This window comes from Syzygium oleosum, unplaced genomic scaffold, assembly GCF_021117445.2.
Source record: "Syzygium oleosum isolate NSW1041296 unplaced genomic scaffold, Sole_v2.1 Sole_v2.09, whole genome shotgun sequence".
Lineage (NCBI taxonomy): Eukaryota > Viridiplantae > Streptophyta > Magnoliopsida > Myrtales > Myrtaceae > Syzygium > Syzygium oleosum.
Window position 1 is genome coordinate 10,095,906 of NW_026607493.1, and position 22,082 is coordinate 10,117,987.

Consider the following 22,082-nt stretch of genomic DNA (forward strand, 5'->3'; position numbering starts at 1 on the left):
AACCGCAATCCTGATTCGCGGTTCATAACAATGCAGATTTCCAAGCTTAACTGACCCAAAGGAACAGGAGACAACAAGACAATCGTCAGTCTAGAATATTATGTACTCTTCATCTAGCATCAAGCAACCTAAAATGCTCTCTTTCGAGATTGAGAGAGCATAGTCTTTCTTCATGAGATTTAAGTTGTCGAGAAGGTATTTCTTTCATCACCAATAGCCACGATCCACAGTTATTTAACTCCTTAACTCGGATTTGATAAACTTGAAGCATGGCGCATGCTTCTGCCTACGATACTGATCGATCATCACAACACTTGCCAGGTTATGGGACACCGAAAAGAGCAATTTCAAAAAGATGATATCGCATCAGGTGTCCGAAGAGATACCATCGCAGGGCTAGCATTTCATTGATTGTAACTGATAGTTCCCTGACTGAAACTGCATTCTCTCTTCTCACGGACAATTAGCAGACGACAAAAGAGATTTGTCTTCGATTTAAGATTAGGAAACCACCCAAAAGAGTTGTTCGTTGTCTAAACCACCCAAGAAAGCATCAGAACCCACCACAAGAGAGTGAGGATGAAGCAATACCCACCAAAGTCTAAATGCTTATTCAAAAACCACTTGGATGATCCATGAATAAAGCACTGTCACAGGCCAACTTGCATCAAGAATTTTGACTCTTAGGAGAAATGATAGTTTAGTTTCATCGACAAGGGATGCAGCATAGCTGCCCACAATACGCAATGACCATCCTAATTCCCACTCTTTGCATTTCTAATGCTCATCATCCAAGAATCCAGCACCAAATCCTGCGGTTTGGTCCAGCAAGCACTAAGCAGCGGCAAAATCGCACAAAGAAGTGGGATGCAATCGCTCTCTTCTGCAGTCCAGATCTTTGACATTTTTGACGATCACCATAAAAAAATTGCAGCACATTCTCCTGTCGTGGGGTCCAGCAGATAACCGATCCAATTAAAGCTTTAAAAGTATCCCCTAACAACTGTTTACATTCTTTGGTATCCCTCTCCATCGGAACAGCTGCGAAAGTTCAAAGATTGTCAATGTAAGAGAGACAGAGATGTTGCTGAAACATCAAAATGAACAAGCCAAATATCATGTTCTGCTATTCCTTGCATGTTAAGATCCCTTCCAGAATGAGCTGGAAAAGGAAGTTTAATGTTAACCTCAAAGTTCATTTTTCTTTACATGTTAAGATCCTTCCAGAGTGCGCTGGAAAAGATATTTTACTTATAATCATCAGGGAGATGTCTCTCGGATCATCAGAAAGTAACTTACGACAAGGTGCTTCATCTGAGGTTCCGTTTGTTAAATGGTGTGTCAAGGCCTCAGGGTAACTCAGAAATGCATATTAACATTGGTTTTACAATAGCAAATATATTAGCGTCAAAAGAGGGAAGAAGCAGAATCATGAAGGGCCAAAAGAAGGACCTCTGCAACAGGACCCTCTGATGGAATTGAGACACCGTTGTCATCCTAGCTCTTAAGGCACTTCAACATAAGGTGTTCAGACATAAAATAGAATTCGTGTAAGTAAAGAATATGGGGAGTGGTGTGTAGGTAGAGATTTGCAAAAAATAAATGTCACCATTGGATTGCCTCTCTAAGTCTCTATGACTAAAAGATGAGCAATCCTCCACTCAGGGGTCCCTGAAATCCTTTCTATAGAATGCCTACAGGCGAACATGGAGTTCTTCTCTAAAGCAGACGTCATATCCAAACTGTTCATGCAAAGTAATGCATCAATGGGATGGAGGGACAGCGATTCTTGAAAAAGCTAACCACCATAGAAGATGCTCCTCAGAACCCTACGATTCTACGTCAAAAGTCCCAGCTAAAGAGACAGAAATTGTAAGCAACCTACAAACAAACACACTCATACCTTCCTCGGGGAGGCATTTGCTGAACTACACAGGATTTTCCGGGGGTATTTGCCCATTTGATGGATCGTCCTGGTGAAGTATAAAGAGACGTTAATTAACCACAAAACACTGGTCAAAACAAAAATCAGAGCTGTGGCGAAGAACTTTGCCACTCACCATTTCAGTCAATTGCTCTGCTATAGAACGCATAGACCTCAGCATGCTATCTAAAGTATCTCTATCCAGCTGGAACTTCACTTCTGAATCATCGTAGCGAAACTTTACGTCATTTTGAAGCTGATGATGAAAGCAATGAAGCAGATGCGATCAATGCACAGATATTTTCAAAGACAGTCAGGCAGATATTGTCAAATGCATAAGTTCAATGGCAAGACAAGCATGCTTCCTGAAATATCGCGAAATTTCGTGAATACCCGCAAATTAATAACAGCAACTGGCTCCGGAGTCTCTATACTGGATGCGGACATATTCCATGTCATCGCTTTCAACCGAGGCAACGTCGCCTGGATAAACAAATCAATTGGGCAATGCGTGGTCAAAGAACGGCAGTTCCGATCAGTGCGTTCCTGCAAGTTCGAATTCCTCACCTGATCCTTGAGCACGTCTTCCCGCCACTCCCTTTGAAACTTCCGCAGCAGAAGCGTCAGCAGCCTCTGCAGCTCGGGCAAAACCTCGCCAGGGAAAAGCTTATGGATATCCTCCTTGCTGGTATTCTCGTACACACACTTCCGGATCAACATGCGCAGACACACCAGAAGCTGACAACCAGAAAATCGGCACACATCAGTCCCCGACACACGGGTAGCTAGCTTCCCATGAACGAACGATCTATCCTATGGCAAGCGACGGGCAATGACATAACTACGCTCGATATAACCACCCAAACACGACATGGAAACACTCTCGTCTCGATCAAATTCCACGAATTGCATCCCCGGCAACATTGGATTCATGAAAAATGCTCTGTCGACCGTCTACAAGAGAAGGTTAGAGAGAGAGAGAGAGAGGGCAGTACGGGGTCGAGTTCGGAGTCGTTTTGGAGGTGAAGCATGTCGCGGATGATGCCGCGATCGGCGGCGTCGAGACCGGTGGCGCGAGTTCGCCAGAGGGCTTGGAGGATGTGCTCGATCGAATCCTTGGAGTTCGCCCTCACCAGCAAGGGCAAGTGGTCCCAGAAGGCGTGATGGTTCTCCATGGAGCCCTAACTTCAAGGTTCAGGCATGGGAAAAGGCCTCTCTGTTGGGTGCCCTAGTCTCGACGAACAAGAAGATCGCTTGCTACAGGCTTCGAACCGGTGACCGGTTCAGCTTCGAACCGTTGGGCCGGTTCTGGAGAACCGGTTCAACTCTTGATAAAAGAAAAGGAAAAATCACACAAATGGTTCATGAACTTTGACCCAATATGTAATGTGATCACTGAATTTTTAATTTATTCAGTGTGCTCCATGAACTTCATTCCATTTTGTGATATGATCCCTAGGCTTCAAACTTTTGTCCCTAAACTCGAGGGCCAGCTTCTACCGATTTTGGTTCCAAAGGAACGATTCACCTCGGGAACACTAGAAAGGCTTTGATTTTGGAATTGAACTGGGAATTGATTTTCATTATGCATTTGTTTGAGTGAAAGAATTTTCGGAAATTAGTTTTCCAAAGTTTCACCTATTTGGTTCACCAAAAATGACTTGTAAACCGAAAATACCTCAATATCTACTTAAAGCCGGGTTTATGGGCCATAAATACCTCACTATTAATTTTTGAGTAAATAATAAAACTTTTTGATTCTCTTGTGTTAATTCTAAGCGGTCTGCTCGGCCATAAACACCTCAGTATTTTACTCAAAGTCGGGTTTCATTCTTTACGAATTGGAGACGAGCTCTAAAAGCTCGAGCATTTAGTCAAGTCGAGCTCAAATATGAAGGATATTTGATTTGATTAGCGTCGAAATTTTTCCAGTAGGGAGGAATCCAATCAAGTAGTTGAACAGTAGTTTTGACAGATTTTTTAGAAGAATTGCCTGCAACAACTCGCCTGCACGAAGTTGGAATCGCTAGTAGTCGTCAATCAGCCATCGGACTTTGCATTTCACGTGAAATTAAGTTTTAATTATTGAGCTAAGCTAGAACTTGTAAAACAAATTATCGACCAAGTGCCAAGCTTGAGAAAATTTAGCTCAATTGAGCTCGGATCAATCAACCTGTCTCGAGTTTAAATTCAGTTCGAGTAGAAAACCAACTCTACTTGGCCTCTTCTTAGAACTTACGGCAATATATGAACGTTGACTCGACACAAAAGTCTTCATAGAAAATCAAGTTCAACTCTAATCGATACTTAAAAAGAATCATTTAACTCGATAACTACAATTATCTTAAGGTTAGTTAACAATTACCTCAAAGCAATATTTGCTTTGAAGTAAAATAAATACGAGACATCTCCTCAAGACTCTGAAAAGATGCACACTAGAGAGATCGCTTGAGATACGCACTTCCTTTCATGTTCGGATCAAGTTATAAGTCGCGAAAGGTCGCAAGAACAGAGCTACCTGGTCTTGTGCATATGTATATTTACAATTCGCGGATGAACCTGTATGTAAATATTTATTATCAAGGAAGAAAAAATTGGGAAAGTCAGAAAACAATCAGCCAGCTTGAATCTCCTTCAACCCATAAACACGTGCAATCCCATCACCAAGTGAGATCACTTGACCGATCTCATCCACTTGAAAATTCAGGTAGAAGTTGATGACCATGTTTGCTTCATCCCGAAAATGGCAAAATCCACTGCGGCTTTGAAATGTTTACCATCACCAGTAGTCCCCACATGAGCAGCTGCCATCTTTAAAATGGTGAAATCTGCTGGCATCCCTGAAAACGATCTCTCGCCGTGTGGCCAAGGTTATGAGCTTAATCGCATTATGGCAGTCGTTGCAAATCCGATGAGACTGGACCATTTGCAGAGGCATCCACTCCGGGGTATTGATCAGACCAAATGCTATTGCCAGTTTCTCGCTGTGATAGAATGGCAACTGCGCTTCTTGTTCGTCGACATCCGGAAGCATGTGTTTGTCCTCAGGTATATAACCACGCTTTGAGATCTCGAGCATCAAGTTATCGAGTTTTTGGTAAATCTCCTCAGTTTGGGCATGGGATTTATCTCCAGAAAGAAAAGCATGCGACTGCTTATTACTCTCAATCCAAGTGCACGCCACAAGCATTCTCAAGCCCTTCCTTTTCAAGGTATGCACAACTTCGGCTGCTTCTTTCATCTTGCCACAGCTGTTGTATATATTCAGAAGCACAACGTAATTACTCAGCTTCTCGGGCTCCATCCCGTAGAGCTTTTCAGCGGCAAATCTCCCAAGCTCGAAATTTTGGTGAACTCTACAAGCTGTGAGCAAAGCAGCCCACATGTTCACCGTTGGCTTGAAAGGAGCCCTTCTTATCAATGCAAAGGCTTCGTCTAGACTCCCCTCCCGACCTAGCAACTCAATCATGCATGCGTAATGCATAGGACGGGGTTTTGTTTTATATTCCCCAGTCATTGACTCAAAAATCTCCCAACCTAGCTCTGATAGTCCCGAGTAACTACAAGCAGACAGAACAAGGAGAAAAGTGACGTGATTAGGCTTCATTCCTTCACAAACCATCTGCTTAAACACCTCGACGGCCTCCTCCCCACGGCCGTGATTGCGATACCCAGCAATCAAAGCATTCCAAGATATCACATTCTTTTCAGGCATCCTGTCAAAGACCTGCCTAGCATCTTCCACTCTTCCCCATTTGCTATAGAAGTCCACGAGTGTCGTGCTTGCAACTATATCCAGCCCGAATCCATGACGAATTAAGGCCGCATGAGCTTGCTTAGCATGCTCAACGGAGGCTAACCTAGTACAGATCCTCAAAACAATAGAAAAGGTAAAATGGTCCATTTTGACACCAGCATCACGCATCTCATAGTACATACACAAGGCTTCTTCGCTGTAACCATGCAGTGCATAACCTGCAATGATCGAATTCCATCCTACTGTTGTCTTCTCCGGCATCTCATCAAAAACAAATTGAGCATCTTCAATGCTCCCACATTTACTGTACATATCGATTAATGTGCAAGAAACAAAAATATCCTCGCCAAGACCCATCTTCAGAGCACAGGAATGCAACTGCCTTCCTACAGAAACAAGCCCCAGTCCAGCAGATGCACGAATAATCGTAGCAAACAATCGCGACTCCCCCTCAGAAAACTCCTCCCACATCGCTAAGAACAGCTGCAAAGCCTCCACGTAGTCCCCCGAATCAACCAGTCCCGCAATCATCGTGTTCCAGGAGACCAAGTTCCTGTCAGGCATTTCATCAAACATCTTACGCGCATCGATCATCATCCCGCATTTTACGTGCATGAACAGCACCCTGTTCCTCATATACGAATCCGGCTCAAACCCAGTACTGACCATGTAACTGGACACCCTCTTGACTGCTCTAACAGATCTCAACCCGATGCACGCGCTCACCAGCGCATCGTACGTGCTACAACCTACCTCAAATCGACCCTCGTACTCCAAAATCTCGAACAACTCCAGCGCCTCTCGGTATCTCTTGTGCAATGCCAGCTTCTCTATCTGACTACAAATCCCCGGATTACGTTTTCCGGTCCCTGCCTCTTCGTCCATAGCCGTTTGCTCGGGCCAATCGACGTCGAATTTCGATGGCCTCGGCTTCGGGCGGGGACGCAACTCCTGCTCTACCGAAGAACACTTGACCCGAGAAAATGGGTGCCTCCACTTTCTCCGACCGAACGAGAAAGAAAACCCAGATACCTTGGGATCTGCGAACGAGAAGGGGAAGCTACATGCGCACTGAATTTGATCGAGCGATACGTTCTGGTACCGCCCAAGGGGGACTTCCATCGTCTTCGAAACAGTGAAATTCAATGAGAATGATGGTGCACTGAGATGGGGCGAGAGAAGCTGCACCTTGGCGATCGAGAGCCGTGAGCTTCGGATTCAGTTCTCATGCTCATATCCTAGAGAAGCTGTTGTACCGTTTGGATTTCTTCAGACGAATTCGCATCGGAGAATCCGCCTCAGCAGTTGGGGGCAGTTGAATGAAGCAATCAGTCCTAGGGAGCTGCTTAGACCACCAAAACGGTGCGTTTTTCCAGCCAATTATGTTCAGAAAAATTAGGGCCGGCAAATTTAGACGTGTCAAATTTGATCATGAATATATTTCTTAACCCATATTTGATGGGCCGAATTGTTATATGATATACTTAAATTCTGTAAATGAGTCATAAATAGGTTTAGTCCTAATAGGATTTAACATGGGTATTAAATAGGTTCACAATTTATATAGACCCAACATTATGGATGATAAATGAGATTAATATGGGTTGATAGTACCATTAAAATTTAAAAAGTTTCTAGTCTCTGCCTCTAGCTGATTATGTCCGTCTTGATTCATGTGAATTGTGCTAATGTTGTCTTGTACTTGTATTGGTGACGATGTTCTGGTTGTCGCATTGGAGTTCGGTTCCTCTGTTTGGCCCTGAAGCTGACATCAGTGCTCTGGTCAGTTTTTAGATCGGGAGATTACGGGAAGGCCTCAAACCCTTCCTCCTGGAACATGTTGCATTTCCATGGCGGCCATCTGGGTCTTTTCATCAAGACTGCACTCATCACCGGCATCATCTCCCTGACAGTGAGTGAACTTTAACATAGATTAGTCCCTTCATAAGCAATGCTAAGGATGCTAAGAACTCGTGCTAAAACTATTCAAGATGTTGGGCGATGTATGGGGAAAAACCGGGTTTTAGACAATAAGGGCAAGCGAAAGAGTTTCAGTACGATAGTACCGCATGGATTTCGTTAGAGAGTTTCAGAGAATAAGCTAAATTCCGTGTATGATTCGTTGAAATTAATGTGCCGCTTGCCTCTACAGGAGTTAAAATACTAAAATTTGTTGAAACAATGATAGCCCCGAGATGTTACTTTTGGCTATATGTAATATGTACATGAAGCTTGAGCTAAGACACAGGAAATACCAGTAAGCAGTATGGCAAATGATGGTATTGGACTGGTAACTTTGCTTGAGGAAGTCTGGTTGATTGACAGTTATTGGCAATGACTATTACCTTAAGATGCAATTATAAATCCCCAAGGATTGATGTTCTCTAAGAAAAGGCATTGGATATAAAATGAGCCTTAAAATTTATCGGAACTTCGAAAGTTTTTTATTTCACGAATCTTAGATGCCAATGCTATTTCGATGTAATACAGACTCCAATGAGCCTAAATGTTTCGAGAACACATTGTTGCATGTTCGAAGATTTCTTATAAGCAAATGTTATTTTCATTTCAATGGTTAGTTGATCGGAATATTTTATTATTAAGAGTTTCTTATAAGTATTTCGATCTATAAGTTTTTTACTTTTTTTTACTTAATTTACTAATTTTTTTATTCTGTTAATTTACTTTTTTTTAATTTGATGTGAAATTTTTATCCAAGTAATATATATACATGAAGAGCTTAAAGTGGATTAAATGGTGGGTATGGATTTTCCTAGATTGGATTAGATATTAATGCGTTTTCATAATATGGTTCGAGTTTGATACAGGTACAGGTTGGGTCAAATATGAGTCATAACATTTAAATTGCATGTATATGGGTTAAAATGGGTTAATTGAGTCAATATGCATCGGGGCATTTTTCGACCCGACCCGACCATTTAAATGGTGTGTATAAATTTAGAAAAGAATCGGGTTAAAGTCCTCATGTATTGTTACGAATTTCTTAGGACCTAAAACGATCAATATCATTGATAAAAGGAAGTAAGATATATTCTCAGTTTGTTAGTAACAAGTGATATTTTAAGGTAAGGTTACTAAACATATCAGAAAATTACTACCTAGTCGGCCGAAACAATTTAGTTTCTATTAGCTTATTTAATTCAATGGCGAACTTGGACTATTTTAAGTTTGAAAGATAGCCGACACGAATGGTTTCCTATTTGAAACACTATGAAGCAGGGTGAAATTTTTTTTTATTTTTTACTAAGAAACAGGCACACGCGAGGTGTATCCATCCGAAAAATAAGCGATATGAGCGTAAGGACTAAGGAGTTGATTTTGTATCTAAAATGTTGCGAGTGTCAATCATCCAATAATTTTTGACAAAAAAAAATTATCCAACAATAAATATGTAAAAGAGTCGTGCTTTTTCCACTCTCTTTTTAGCTAAAACACATATTTTCCCTTTTCTTTTCTTAATTATCTGTTTCTTTTCTTGTGAGTCCCACATTCACTTTTCTTGTCTTCTTCCTTCCCTATGTTCTCTCTTATGTAACTACTCACACCAACAGAGAGGTAGAGAAATGGAGACTTCTACATTTGTGTAGGCAGAGATAACTAAACTGGTCCACGTGACCTAAGACAGCACCTTCTTGAGCCGCTTGAGTGAAGGCTCTGCGCCACATATCTTACAGCATTGAAGGGATGGTGTTTGCGGAGAGTGACGGATACTGGTGAGCATGAGGAGATTGTGCACTCTGCATTTGATGAGTCCGACGAAGGTGGAGTAGTTCACGCCAATGAGAGTAGGAGCTGGGAAATGTGATGGGGAGGCTGTGGGCAGCGGCCTTAAGGCATACTCTCCGCAATCTAATACACTTCATCGAAAAACCCTTCATTGCACAAGGAATAAATGAAATTCGCAAATGCATCGTTGCTCATAAGCAAATCCTCTTGGCATTTCATTACCTCTTAAAACTTGACAATCAATTTCCTCGCCTTCTCCCCATCTAGTTGTAGAAAATATCCACTAATCAATTTACTAAATTTTCTCGTAAATAGTGTCAATTACATTGAGGTTGAGTGAGTCAGATCGATAGATGCGGAGATGAAGGTGGTCAAGGAGGAGGACTTCATTGAGACGGGTTGATGTGGCCTTGCCTCATATATGTGAGCCCAAGGACGTGATCTTCACGATTCTCCATTTCTATGCTTCTTGAGAGAGAATAGAGTGCAACCAAAAAAGGAGAGAACAAAGAGAAGAAAGAAGATTAAGGAAAGTAGACGTGGAATCCACAAGAAAAAAAAGAGGAAATCAATAAAAAAAGGACAAATGAATGCTAAAAAGTAAGACCCGTAAGTGGCAATATTGTCATAATACTATGTTAAAGAGTGTTTAGCCATAAATTGAGTGGAAAAAGCGTCATATATATGTAAACTATCTTATACATCGACGGCAAACTTAATGAAAGTCATTTGTTGAAAGATTATCGTTGAGTCCATCGCCGCTCAACTATTTTTATGGATGAGTGGGCGTCTTACTCGAAATCTAAGTTAAACCTCATCTTCGAGTTGATATCTAAGCTAGGCATAAAACGTACTTCCTCGATCAAGGTGATTTACCAAGAAAGTTAAGATAAAGCCTACTTTCGAGTAAAGTAATAAGGTATTTCTGCGATCAAGCTAGACATAAACCACTGTTGAAATCTAAGCTAAATCCCATCTTCGAGTCGAAACCTAAGGTAGACATGTACGTGTTTCCTCGATCGAGTCGAATTACCGAGAAAAGTAAGATGAACCTATATTTGAGTAACAACGCTCAAAGGTAGACATGAAACGTATTTTCTCGATCGAAATCTAAGTCGAACCCTATCTTCAAGTCGAAATCTCTCCAACACATGAAACGTATTTTCTCGATCAAGTCGACTTACTGGGAAAACTAAAGATGAACCTATCTTCAACTAGAATAAAAAGTATTTCTAAGATCAAACTAAATATAAAACCACGTAAAGAAATCTACGCTGAACTCTATTTTCGAGTTGAAATTTAACTTCATAAAATGTATCTCCCTCGATCTAAGTCGATTCATCTAGAAAACTCAATTGTCCGAATCATTTCTCTTTTTTTCTCTTATAAGTAATGAAATTCCTTTTTAATCAATTCATCTAAATTGAATGTTAAGAGTGTCTACTAAGGATGTAAAACAGTTCCGAGTTCAATTCAAGAACGAGAACAAGAACGAGACCGAACCAATCTACTCTCGATGATGCTCGAGGAGACTAGTCCGATACTTGGTTTCAAAAATTGGAACCGAGAATAATTGGTCCAATTTTCGATTTCACATAAGGAATTGGATCGATAGATCGGCCAATATTTTTAATTTTTATTTTTATTTTGAAGTAATCCCTAATTAGTAATTTTTTTTAATATTGGGAAAGTCCCACTTAAAGAGAAAAGATAATAACACAAATAGTTCCTAAATTTTAACTCAATATGGAATATGATCCATGAAATTTTAATTTATTTAATGTGGTCTGTGGATTTTTGGTATATATTCACTGTAGTCCGTGAATTATATAAAAATATTCGATGTAGTCTCAAATCTTGAATTAATATAAGGACTATATTCAACATTTTCATATAATTTAATGACTAAATTGAATATGCATCAAAAGTCTGGGGATCATATTGAATAAATTAAAAGTTCAATAATTATATTAAATAAATACAAAATTTCATAAACTACTCGTATCATTTTCCCTAAAGAGAATAAGCCACTTCCACAAATTGAGAACCGACCCTTGCCGGGCTGGTTCAGGGTTCCACCGATCCCCCCGAGTCTCCCTCTGCTACGGACAACGCCTGAGGATTTTCAAATCCACAATCTCCTCGCAAGCGCGCAGGTTAAGCGAATGGCACCGCCCGATCACCGCCGTCCGTTCAAGCGGCCGACGATCTCCGATCAGCAGAGGCGGCGGGAACTCTCCCTCCTCCGTCAAGCCCAGAACCGCCTCGACGCCCAGCACCGCGCTCGCTGCTTAGCCTCCACCGTGCTCTCCCTCGAAGCCCCCGGACCCGAACCCGGACCCGAACCCGAACCCGTGCCCGTGCCCGAGCTCGAGCTCGCATCCGAGTCGGAGTACCACCATGTCGAAGAAGAAGAAGAAGGGGAATCGAGGTCGCCGTCGAAGGAATTCGACGTCCGTCAGGCGTCGAAGCTCCGAGGCGCGGAGGCTCGCAAGTGGTTCGCGAGGCAGCTGATGCTTCCCGAGTGGATGATCGACGTCCCGGATCGTCTTCCTCAAGACTGGTTTTCACTCTCTCTCCCTCTCTCTCTCTCTTTCTCTCTCTCTCCCCCTGTCGGTAAAATTCTACAGCATAGATTTCCAGGGACATAGGATTAGAAGCCGTTCTGAAGAGTATTCAGCAAAGGGTTGGTTGTGGATGGTGATTTTAAGGATTGAATTAGTACATGTGCGTTCATTTGGACGATAGTTGTGGATGGTGATCACTTGGTGACCTTTATACTTGTCAAGTTCAGGAGATGTTCTTAAGCTCTTATTCATATTCAGCAAACTTCCTCATGCTAACCCCTGCATTGCTTAACCAATTGGCAATATTACACCTCTTGTCAGTTTCTCGTGCGATGGCGTGTTCCATCAGTGTACTGGGTCTTGCACTCTGCGCATTCATTTTTGTTTCAGCCACGGAATTGATTAAGTACATTCCTGATTTCACAGGTATGTGTTTGCAAGACCTGCTGGTAAGCGGTGCTTTGTTGTTTCTTCCAATGGGATCACGGTTAGTCGGTTACGCAATGGCTCCGTCTTGCACCGTTTCCCATCCGCTCTACCTGGTGGGGCACGAACAAGAGATGTTTCCGGGTCAGCTCAGTCATACTCCATACTGGATTGCATATTTCATGAGGTAAGTTTGCCTACAAATGAAAGGCATGTCATTGACTAGTAGTTGTATTTGATATAGGCATTCCTATTTTTGCAGCTCGACCAAACGTACTATGTAATTGACATGCTTTGCTGGCGAGGATACTCTCTTTATGACTGCACCGCAGAGTTCAGGTTCTTTTGGTCGAACTCCAAGCTCATTGAGAGTGGAGCTTGTGATCCACCCTCACAGAACCACCGATACAGATGTAGCCCGGTGCCCATATACAACTGTGACGAAAATGGCCTACATGCGGCATATACAGGAGCTGTAACTTACATAAAGGATGGGCTTCTGTTCTATAACAAGTAAGCTCTTTTATCCTGGAATTAAGGGCATACATAATTACATATTCAACGGATGTGGGTCTTTCATTATCCATTTTTTTGGTGTATCTCGTTTGGGGTGTTATGTTTCATCTTTCTGTTTAATATCTGTATGCAGTAATAGGAACTAAATTCAGTTTAATCGGTAAAGAATCGCATCTTATAGATTGCAGGTTCAAAGGATGTGGATTATGGCATATGTGATACAGCATGATCATGCTATGAAATGCATATAGTATATTTGACGGTGAGCATCCATGCGGTTTCAGTCTGGATTAGGGATCTGCACAAAGTATGATATGATTGACCTCGAATTGAAGTTTGGAGATAATGCCGAGGAAATAGACTATCAATTTTGAGATTAAAAGAAGCATTCGAATAACAATTACGAACAAAATTTGATAGAGGAAATGTTGAAATTGTTCATTTGGTCATATCCTTACAAGTAAGGAATGGTTGTGTCCATTCAATCCCTCCTCGTTAAGTAGGAACACATCGAGAATTTTTTATTTTTATTTTCATGAATCGGAAACATCTCTTTTGGTTTCTGTTTACCGAGTTCATCCTTGTTTTTGATAGGTAATAATTTGATTGCTTCAATCTATCAATCTAGTTGTATAAGGGGGCAGGTGAGTGTAAGGTTATGCTTCTGGGTGCGGCATATGCTTGTTTTGTCACCACACCTCATAGCTGGTCACTGATCATTGTTCTTGTTGTTTAATAAGGTTCAACTTGGTTTTGGTAACCTGTTCGCGGTCTCTTATGTAGTATGTGTTCACTTTATGCCAAAGTTGTTCTCACTAGATTTTATATTCCTTTCCGAACCTTGTCTGTAGACAAGCACACTATCAAACTGGTAACACACCCCTGGCATTAGTTTGGAAGGATGAGAAGTGTAGTCAGTACGTCATTGATACAGACAGTCAAGGAAATGTCCCAAGATTGCAACAGGTACTTGACAAATGCCGCTCTCTCACGCTGTCACAAGCGCACGCTACCACAGAGAGCAACATGACAGTTCTTTAGAATGAAAATGAGCTTATGCTTTCAGCTTTCTGATCACTTGAAAGTCTCTTGCTTCTCTTCCCTTCATAATCAGGTAGTTTTGGAGCTACAGGATGATTTGAAATTAATTACATCAGATGATCCTCCTGTGGTATTTGGATGCTTGGATAACGACCTAGTACAAAAGGTTCAGTTTTGCTTACAGTTCAACAAATATATCTTTCCTAGTGTCTTTGTTACACGCATGCATGCATGCATCCAGACATACGCGTGTACATGATATGCATGATGCATACATACATACACATACATACATGTACATATATCTAGCTATTCTATTATTGAATTTAATGCATACCTATGGTTTTATATTAAATTTGAAATTGAACTTCTGTTTTCATCCACTTCCAGTCAGGCATATGCTCAGGATATCTCTTGAAGTTTGCTATTAGTGATGGAGGATTGAGTTTTGCAGATGGGAGGCTTGATAGAGCTGATCTTCAGTACCTTGGCAAGTCAAATAGAGCACGTGCTTTCGCAGATAGTTACTCTAAGGTTGGTAATTGAGTTGGCTCTGTGTTTTGTAATCTATCGCACTTGTAAACAATATTAGATACTGATAATGTGTTTATATAAACACACATTCACACGCACATGCACGCGCATATATAACTTAAGTAATATTTATTCACAGTTATTGTTTTTATAAATGCCTTCCATTGAGTTATAGCGAATTCTGCTAATTATAGAGAATTACTCTGGTAGTTTTCCTGCAAGCATACAAATGGTTTGCTTATGGCTAAAGCAAAAAGGAATGACATTGACAATATATTACGAGATTTTAAGGTGCTATCTCTGTGATATAAACTTCTCACATCTGCTGATGCTTGAGTACGAGTTGGAGTTTTGGAGCTCTAGGTGTGGCGTGATTGTGCTTTTCTGCTGCTTTTGAAGGGGTATTTTGGTTTATAAGGTTGTGGATCTGGATTTTGTCTTGTGCAATATTTATTGGCATTTCTTTTTTCCTTCTCTCATGCATTCTGCTGTTTTCCTATTTGGTAAGAAACATTGTTGATGTCGCTTTGGCTTTTTATCAATTCCCTGTGAAGCACAGGTATTATTGTGCTCAGTGGTTGCTGATCATCTTCTCTCTTCCTTTGAAGGTCGTATTTCAATATGCTGTCCGGCATTCACCTCTAAGGATAGATGACTTGCTATCTGCAATCAGCTCAAGGGATGATCGAGAGAATGAGCATCCTGATATTGAAATGATAAATTAAGGATGCGTTTGTTTCATAGAAAATCTACTATTTAGAAAACATTTTCTATAAACGATCATTTGTATTGCATACGACAATGAATTAATGAAAATGTTTAGGCATTAATTATTATCGATATTGATAATATCTTCCATTAACTAAATTTTCAAAATGATACAAACAATTATTTCTAAGAAATTGTTGTTCTAGATGTGTCCTTTATATGGCGGGTTAGATTGGGCTTTCCTTGATAGGCTGTGGTAATCAGTTCCCGTGTAGATTTCAGCATGTGCTGTTTGAGGTTCTCCACGGTAAAAATGAATGACAATTAGCAGTTTCTGGCACAAGATGGATCAAAAAGCCAGGATGCCTCTGTGGTGGAATCCGGCGGGCATGTAAATGAATTTGAGCAATTTCGGTTTCAAGCAGACGATGACAATCTTCTATGTTTTTACATGTATGGGGTCATTGCGGCACTACAAATTGGTCCCAAAAGGAAATCCATCTGTTGCCATCGTGCACCATCCGCTTTCAATGAAACAACATACATGCTTGGATCAGATTAGACCAAATAAAAAGACTAACTTATTCTGCCGGTTAGCAAGTAATTTTCCATGTCTGTTAGTTGCTTTCTGTCGCAATATGCAGCATATAATTTTTACCCAAGTGCTGGAACTTTTCTATTGAACTGAACTTATGCTATGGCCAACAGTCTAGATCATGTGTTTCATCCTTTTTCTGGCCCATGATTTGTAAAATTGCCCTCAGACGAGCATGTAAATGTAGGCTTAGTCCCATGTGCTATACTTTGTGCCCTTCTGTGCAGTTAATTGTTCTTCTTTTTGGCCATGCCATTCACCATGCTTTCTTGTTGCTGAATATTCTTGTGAATTACAATGTTGAACGCCTGGCATACAGTTGCCGTGCACGTTACAATGGAGAGGCGACCTATTTCTGATTCTTGAGGATAGGATCCTAACCGATGCAACCTTTTTCAGGTTTTTGGAAGTTGCAGCAAGTCGATATCCAGGATATAGAACATCATGAAACAAAACTAAGTTTTGAAATGACAACATTCGTCCGCGTAGAAATGAAAAGCGAGATGCAACAGGGCATGAAATAGCAAAAATGCCTCAGCTAAATGAGCTGCTTCCCTGTGTACTCATGGCTAATCGTCACCTCAAATATATAAAGCATAGTAATCAAGGTTCTTATCTAGTACCATTCGCCTGTCCTCGTCTATTGCATCTTGTCTTATACCCAGAAGAGAATAAAATACTATTGCATCTACGAAATTGTCAGCTGGACCCAAAAGTCGCAAGGACTCCCATTAGAAGGTTTTGATTCGTGAATGCAAATTCAGTATCTTCTTGATGCCACGAACCAACAGCTAGACATGCTCTCGCTGCAATAATATACTTTTGGACGATTAATACACATCCAAAAGTGTGTGTGTGCTGTGACCTTGAAGCTACCCTAGTCCAAACATGTATATATGGCGCGTCAAGTATCAAATTTAATGGTTAAATTGCTAGAAAGGAATTTGCTTAAGAAAAAGACGAGGGAAGAGAGTGTCCTGGCTGAGAAAGCAGCAAAAGTACAGTTCCTAAAACTGACCAGTAGACGTGGCACCTTTTTTACATAGAGATTATTTATGTACTCTAATGACAATTGAATAAGATAAAACATTGCTAGCAGAGTCATCTGAAGAAAACCGCAAGTTGTTATAATCAGGAAGCCAAGGTGGTTGCGCCACAACTGTCATGTACACAGGCTAATACATCTCTGTACTCTCTCAATATCGTGAAGGAATCGTATACCCGGCCATCGCGGCTTTTCTTGTACTCAAAGAGAAGAGACGAGTGATTGAAGGCTGTCAGCTTCACAAATCCAAAGTCAAAATCTCGGTACAGGCTCCAGCTAGGTGTGAGTTGGCTGAACGTCGACAAATGGCTTCCTCCCCCACCAGCGACTATATGGATAGTTCCATTGACGGTGCCCGAAAAATGATTCTTTCCTGAATTAACACACTGGTTCTGTTCCACAAAGGGGAGATAGTGAATCAAATATGTTGTTATGTAGATAATTTCTCTGGAAACTCAATCGACAAATTCTAATTGTCAACTTGAAGAGATCGAGTTGAAAAGCTGATATGACAGACTGTTACATGAGAGTGCAGGTATCACACTGGTATAAACCAAAACTAACTGGAACCTACTTTCTGATGCTGGATAAACCTCAAGAACACTTGACCCCCAGTATAGGACTGGAACTTTGCCCTTAGCTAGAAAATGATGATGTATGGCTAGGAAATGATGATTCAGGGCATAAATTCATAATATGTCACCATTGAAGCTTCAACACTATTACTACAAGGAAAGAAACTCAGTTCTCGATTTTCCAGGAAAGGAACCATGTTGCTCAAGGGGCACTGATGGCTACAGGGGCAGTGCAGAAGTAGCATGAGTAAGAGAAACCGTACTTAATAATTAACCATGCAAAGGCCTTTAAATCATGGTTGTAAGTTGTGAATGTGCATAAAAAGAAGAGAGACCTTTGTACTCGCTATGAGCACTAGCATAAAGCATGCAACTGTTTTGCAGCACCACATAACAATCCATCTGTGCGTACCTGATAGATAGGGCAAGTTCTTTCATAGTTATGTACATGGCCGTAGAAGGCAATGTCCACTCTGTATTTCTGCCACAGCCTCTGTAGACTTTGCCTTCCCATGGGTTCCTCAAAAGAGCCCTCCATGCCATACCAACTGTCGGAGGAATAACCAAGGACCCGATGGGCCACAAAAATCAACCAGGGCTGCTTTCGCCTGTCCACAGATGCAAGACAGTTCTCAATGAACCTGTACTGTTCGGATCCCTCTCTCCAGTCGTGCTCACTATCGGCTATACAAAAGTGAAACATGCCATAGTCTGTTGAGTACCTGCAAAATTCATATGTCAACAATATATTGATAATACCTAGCGAGGATGTGACTTAGCTCATATCTTTTTTAGGTTCAAAGATAGTGGATTTCTAAAATACACATCCGTAAATTACATGTAAATCCACCACAATCACTGTCTTTAGAGATCATTCCAAGCTACCTCATGGCTCTCTTAGTTTCTATGCAAAGATAACAGTGTAAAATTTATCGAGGAACAGCCCTATCTTGTTTTTCTCTGATTTGAAAGCACTCAAGCAAGGAAAGGCAATGATAAACAAGAGCAAGCATCAAACACAGCTCCCTTCTATGTGATGACTGAATCCCAATGTTATGAACAAAGGGAGGAGGAAACAAGCTTCAAAAGATGAATGACCCCCTTTAGCACATCTGCTACCGACTGAGTTATCTCCCAACTCTTCATGCATAAGAGTTAATGTCTTGTCTTTTCTTAAACAAGGATTTAAGCTATTTACCAGAACTTAGCTCTGTTCTCAGCAGGAACATAGAACATGGTCTCAGCAAGCACGCCGCATTCCCCACCTGAATCGGTAGTGTCGTAGAAGGATCCCGAGTCTGGCCAATCACGTTCATGATTACCACTGCAGATGAAATAAACAAGAGGATAATTAAACCAAGGAAATGGAGTTACTCAACATGAGTGATGGTATCAACAACAGGGACAAACAGAATGAGTGATAACACACAACCTTCCAATCATATATGGGACGGTTGATGCAATAGGCTCCACCTGTGCTGTGAATTGATCCCACTGTGAGATGTACCCGTTTGCATAACAAATGTCTCCGATGTGGAAAACTATGTCTATGTTCTTCAAATCTTTGATTAGTTGGTCTGTGGTATTAAGTGAACCAGGCTGGTAGTCACTGTATTCATTCGAACCATCTCTCTCAGCCTGAAAATATATAGGAAAAAACGCAGTCAACCACTTATTATAGAAAGATCAATTCGTGCAACATTACTAATTAGAGTTCAGGAAAGAACAGGCTCTGCACTGAATACTATCATATTTCCCAGGACACGTGCCATACACTTCTACTGCATTGTGCTAACATAATCCGATGCATATCATATGACCACAAAGAGTAAATCATATCCCCAGCTCTCACTCAACCCATAAAAGCAACAGCGGGAAAAACGAAAGGATCGTATATGCACCTTTCCCATGTCACCGAATATTATAACACGTTGCAACGAATCTTGTCCAGGATATGGAGATGATTTAAATGAATAGCTCTTGCTCCAGATATAGGTACCATTTGACAACAGATGACCCATCTTGTAGGTATACCTGAAACCCATTGGAACATATCGGAATAGATGATGCTGATACCTCATCCCAATACTCTTGCTAGAAACAAATGGTAAGATACATACACAGAGTTTGGCCACAAATCCTTCAAAAAACTTGTGTGAATAAAACCTGCATCGCGCCATCCTACTGTCCGTGCAGGTGAACCTGAAAATAGAAGCTGTGAGAGTTAAAGCATCATCATAGCCTATTGAGTGGCGCTCATGATAATGAGAAAATGGCCATAGAAGGTAATTAGCTATGCAGTCAGCTGATGGTAATGACATTGAACAGTTCATCAAATGATAAGCGGATGTAAAATCCCAAATTCAAGGATTTGCTGTATTATGGTAAGTTTAGTAGGCCAAGAATGTAGAGGTATAGATTAAGACATGCAACTTGAAAAGCACATCTCATAAAATATGCAAAGCCAACATACCACACATGCTGTTCCTATCAATAGTCAGGGTTCCTGCTGGAGATCGCACTTGATTTTCTCCTTTTAAGGCCCACTCGACAAAAGGGATGGCTTCCTTTATATCATAACCACTAGTCCATGTCACTGTCATCTGGAAAAAAATCAAAGGAGAATATCAAACAAAGTCCTCCAAAATGCCAATTGGGAAATGAAAGTCAAGGCAACTCACCTCATCCCAGGACTTCCCTTGAGCAAGGCGTGGATAAAGAGGTGCTTTAGGATTGGCAAATACTATAGAGTTCGAAACTGCCACCAGCTTTGGCTGCATAAACAATCAAGCATGGGAACAACAATCAATTGTTGGGGTAATCAAAAGGCCGGAAAGTTTGATAAAAGGACAATGGAGAGAAGTAGCCGTATGGAACAAGAGAGGCACGATGCAATATTTATTAAGACAGACTAAGAAGGAGATGCTAAGAAAACCGCGCACATTTGACACTCCTCCAGAAAATAGTGCAAATGAGAAATCTGCTCGCTGATTGATCAACTGGAACTTCAAAGAAGCCTTGCCTGTCTTTGTATACCCTGGATTAGAATGGTTCGCATATTTGTACTGGCAAAGTAATATATACGGGTCAGTGAAGCTCAATCACATATTTTTGGCAAGAGCTTAACATGATGATGTCAAAATCCACACGAATCTAACCTTGATTGGTGCCGAGCATATGTACGGAGACTGCTCTTTTGGGTCGTTAACTGGAGGACATGTTGATCCGCTGCCACAATGAATAAAGCACCTTTAGCGCTAAAGACCAGAAATGTAGACATTCCAGCTCGATGCATCGAAAAAAATTGACTTATTTCAATTGAAGAACTGCCTGATGATTGAGTTACTGACGAAATTTCGAGCAGGAAAAACACAACACAAGCATATGCATATATGAACAAGAGCTACATTACTCGAATTTTGCAGGAGAGAAAACGCCAACCCAGTCATCCACGGACGGATTGGGGTATTGGAGATCCACAGTCACCCACTCCGTATCCTCACCCTGCATAATCATAAATCACATTACCGGTACCCATCAAAGTTACTTAAACGCTCAATAAACATCCCCATTGAAGAATCACAGGAAAAACAATCTACATTGTCCCCCGCAAACAAGAAAAAGGACTCCCAAATTTGTGAAGTTAACTCAAAGAAAGAGTTGCTCTAAAACATTCGACTTTATACCAGATGGTCATACACACTGAACTTTACATCTGAATATTAAAATTGATTAAAGATGTTACTTAACTCTGTTTTCAAAAGGAACATAAATAATCACCTGCGTCTATGAGTCGTCACACAACAACCCAAGCGCTAGAAAGTAGAAATGACCGATTTTGAAGACTAGACAAGTCGAGCGTATAAAAATCTGGTGCAAAATCACAGCATAAAGTGGTTCCAAACATTAAGTACAGAGTAAAAATTTTACCTTTACGCCAAGAACGACGGGATACGCCGTGACAGAAGCCGACTCGTGGAGGGCTCGTGTGGCTTTATGGATCGCAATCTTGGCGAGCGGCTGTTCTCCGATACCATCGATATGTCCCCAGGTGAAGCTCAAGCTTGCGAAACACAGTAAAGCGAGAAAAATCGAAACTTTGGCGCAGAGGAAGCGTTGTCCCATGTTCCCTGATGGCGGGCAGGTTTCAACTCAATCCAACTGGCGATGGCGAAGCGGAGACGTGGAGAGACTTGGGGTATTTAACGACAACCTGGGACGCTCCGAGATGCGAGTTTGATACCCGGAATGATTCTGTGTTTTGACTTTGAAAGATTGTTCGTTTCTTTCTCGGATTTCTCTCCGTGCACGCGAGAAACGAGAGACGCAGAGGGAAGGAATCGGTCGGGCTTCCGTTCCGAGGAACCACCGATCTCTCGGCTCTCGCGATAAAGAAGCGAAAGTGAAGGACTTTTAAAACTTGATCATTTTGGATTGTACTAGGCGAAAACAGAGACCGGATATTTTGCGGCTGCACCTGTCGCGATAAGGGTGTGGTGCGGGACCAGAACGAGAAATCTGGTATATGAACTTCCACTTTGTTTAATTTAATTCTTAAACTTTAGTCTAATATTATGTTCAGTGTAGATATGCGTCATTATCCCAAAATCACGAGACTAATCTTTTTTTGTTCTTGACAATACCGTA

At 41.2% G+C, this 22,082-nt stretch overlaps 4 protein-coding genes across 4 annotated transcripts; 1 reads left to right on the forward strand and 3 right to left on the reverse strand.

Annotated features, from left to right (window-relative positions):
* Positions 1-373: 373 nt before the first annotated feature.
* LOC115694353 (uncharacterized) lies at positions 374-3,212 on the reverse strand. The gene is made up of 6 exons (XM_030621484.2): positions 2,920-3,212; positions 2,492-2,662; positions 2,318-2,407; positions 2,061-2,180; positions 1,904-1,973; positions 374-1,041 (listed from the first exon to the last, which is right to left on the reverse strand). Exons 1-5 carry the CDS (start codon positions 3,097-3,099, stop codon positions 1,929-1,931), a joined length of 606 nt encoding a protein of 201 aa, XP_030477344.2. The 5' UTR covers positions 3,100-3,212; the 3' UTR covers positions 374-1,041; positions 1,904-1,928.
* Positions 3,213-4,551: 1,339 nt separating this feature from the next.
* Positions 4,552-7,020, reverse strand: LOC115694297 (pentatricopeptide repeat-containing protein At5g50390, chloroplastic). Its single transcript, XM_030621425.2, has one exon. It carries the CDS (start codon positions 6,801-6,803, stop codon positions 4,704-4,706), a length of 2,100 nt encoding a protein of 699 aa, XP_030477285.2. The 5' UTR covers positions 6,804-7,020; the 3' UTR covers positions 4,552-4,703.
* A 4,458-nt stretch (positions 7,021-11,478) lies between these two features.
* LOC115694343 (uncharacterized) lies at positions 11,479-15,354 on the forward strand. The gene is made up of 7 exons (XM_030621475.2): positions 11,479-11,991; positions 12,422-12,608; positions 12,684-12,934; positions 13,789-13,903; positions 14,052-14,144; positions 14,369-14,512; positions 15,121-15,354. Exons 1-7 carry the CDS (start codon positions 11,594-11,596, stop codon positions 15,235-15,237), a joined length of 1,305 nt encoding a protein of 434 aa, XP_030477335.2. The 5' UTR covers positions 11,479-11,593; the 3' UTR covers positions 15,238-15,354.
* A 1,370-nt stretch (positions 15,355-16,724) lies between these two features.
* LOC115694308 (probable inactive purple acid phosphatase 27) lies at positions 16,725-21,868 on the reverse strand. The gene is made up of 12 exons (XM_030621432.2): positions 21,366-21,868; positions 20,848-20,939; positions 20,594-20,663; positions 20,378-20,500; positions 20,117-20,209; positions 19,909-20,038; positions 19,556-19,637; positions 19,337-19,469; positions 18,868-19,073; positions 18,634-18,759; positions 17,848-18,157; positions 16,725-17,252 (listed from the first exon to the last, which is right to left on the reverse strand). The coding sequence occupies exons 1-12, from the start codon at positions 21,558-21,560 to the stop codon at positions 16,947-16,949; spliced, it is 1,866 nt and encodes a 621-aa protein (XP_030477292.2). The 5' UTR covers positions 21,561-21,868; the 3' UTR covers positions 16,725-16,946.
* Between the last annotated feature and the right edge of the window lie 214 nt (positions 21,869-22,082).

Coding starts and splice junctions, on each gene's coding strand:
- LOC115694343 (XM_030621475.2), top strand. CDS start 11,594: ATGGCACCGCCCGATCACCGCCGTCCGTTCAAGCGGCCGACGATCTCC. Junction 11,992..12,421: donor GATCGTCTTCCTCAAGACTG/GTTTTCACTCTC, acceptor CTGATTTCACAG/GTATGTGTTTGCAAGACCTG. Junction 14,513..15,120: donor TCGCAGATAGTTACTCTAAG/GTTGGTAATTGA, acceptor CTTCCTTTGAAG/GTCGTATTTCAATATGCTGT.
- LOC115694308 (XM_030621432.2), bottom strand. CDS start 21,560: ATGGGACAACGCTTCCTCTGCGCCAAAGTTTCGATTTTTCTCGCTTTA. Junction 20,940..21,365: donor CCGTCGTTCTTGGCGTAAAG/GTAAAATTTTTA, acceptor ATGATTATGCAG/GGTGAGGATACGGAGTGGGT. Junction 17,253..17,847: donor GAACTTGCCCTATCTATCAG/GTACGCACAGAT, acceptor TTTGTGGAACAG/AACCAGTGTGTTAATTCAGG.
- LOC115694353 (XM_030621484.2), bottom strand. CDS start 3,099: ATGGAGAACCATCACGCCTTCTGGGACCACTTGCCCTTGCTGGTGAGG. Junction 2,408..2,491: donor AAGACGTGCTCAAGGATCAG/GTGAGGAATTCG, acceptor TTGTTTATCCAG/GCGACGTTGCCTCGGTTGAA. Junction 2,181..2,317: donor TTGCTGTTATTAATTTGCGG/GTATTCACGAAA, acceptor TTTCATCATCAG/CTTCAAAATGACGTAAAGTT.
- LOC115694297 (XM_030621425.2), bottom strand. CDS start 6,803: ATGGAAGTCCCCCTTGGGCGGTACCAGAACGTATCGCTCGATCAAATT.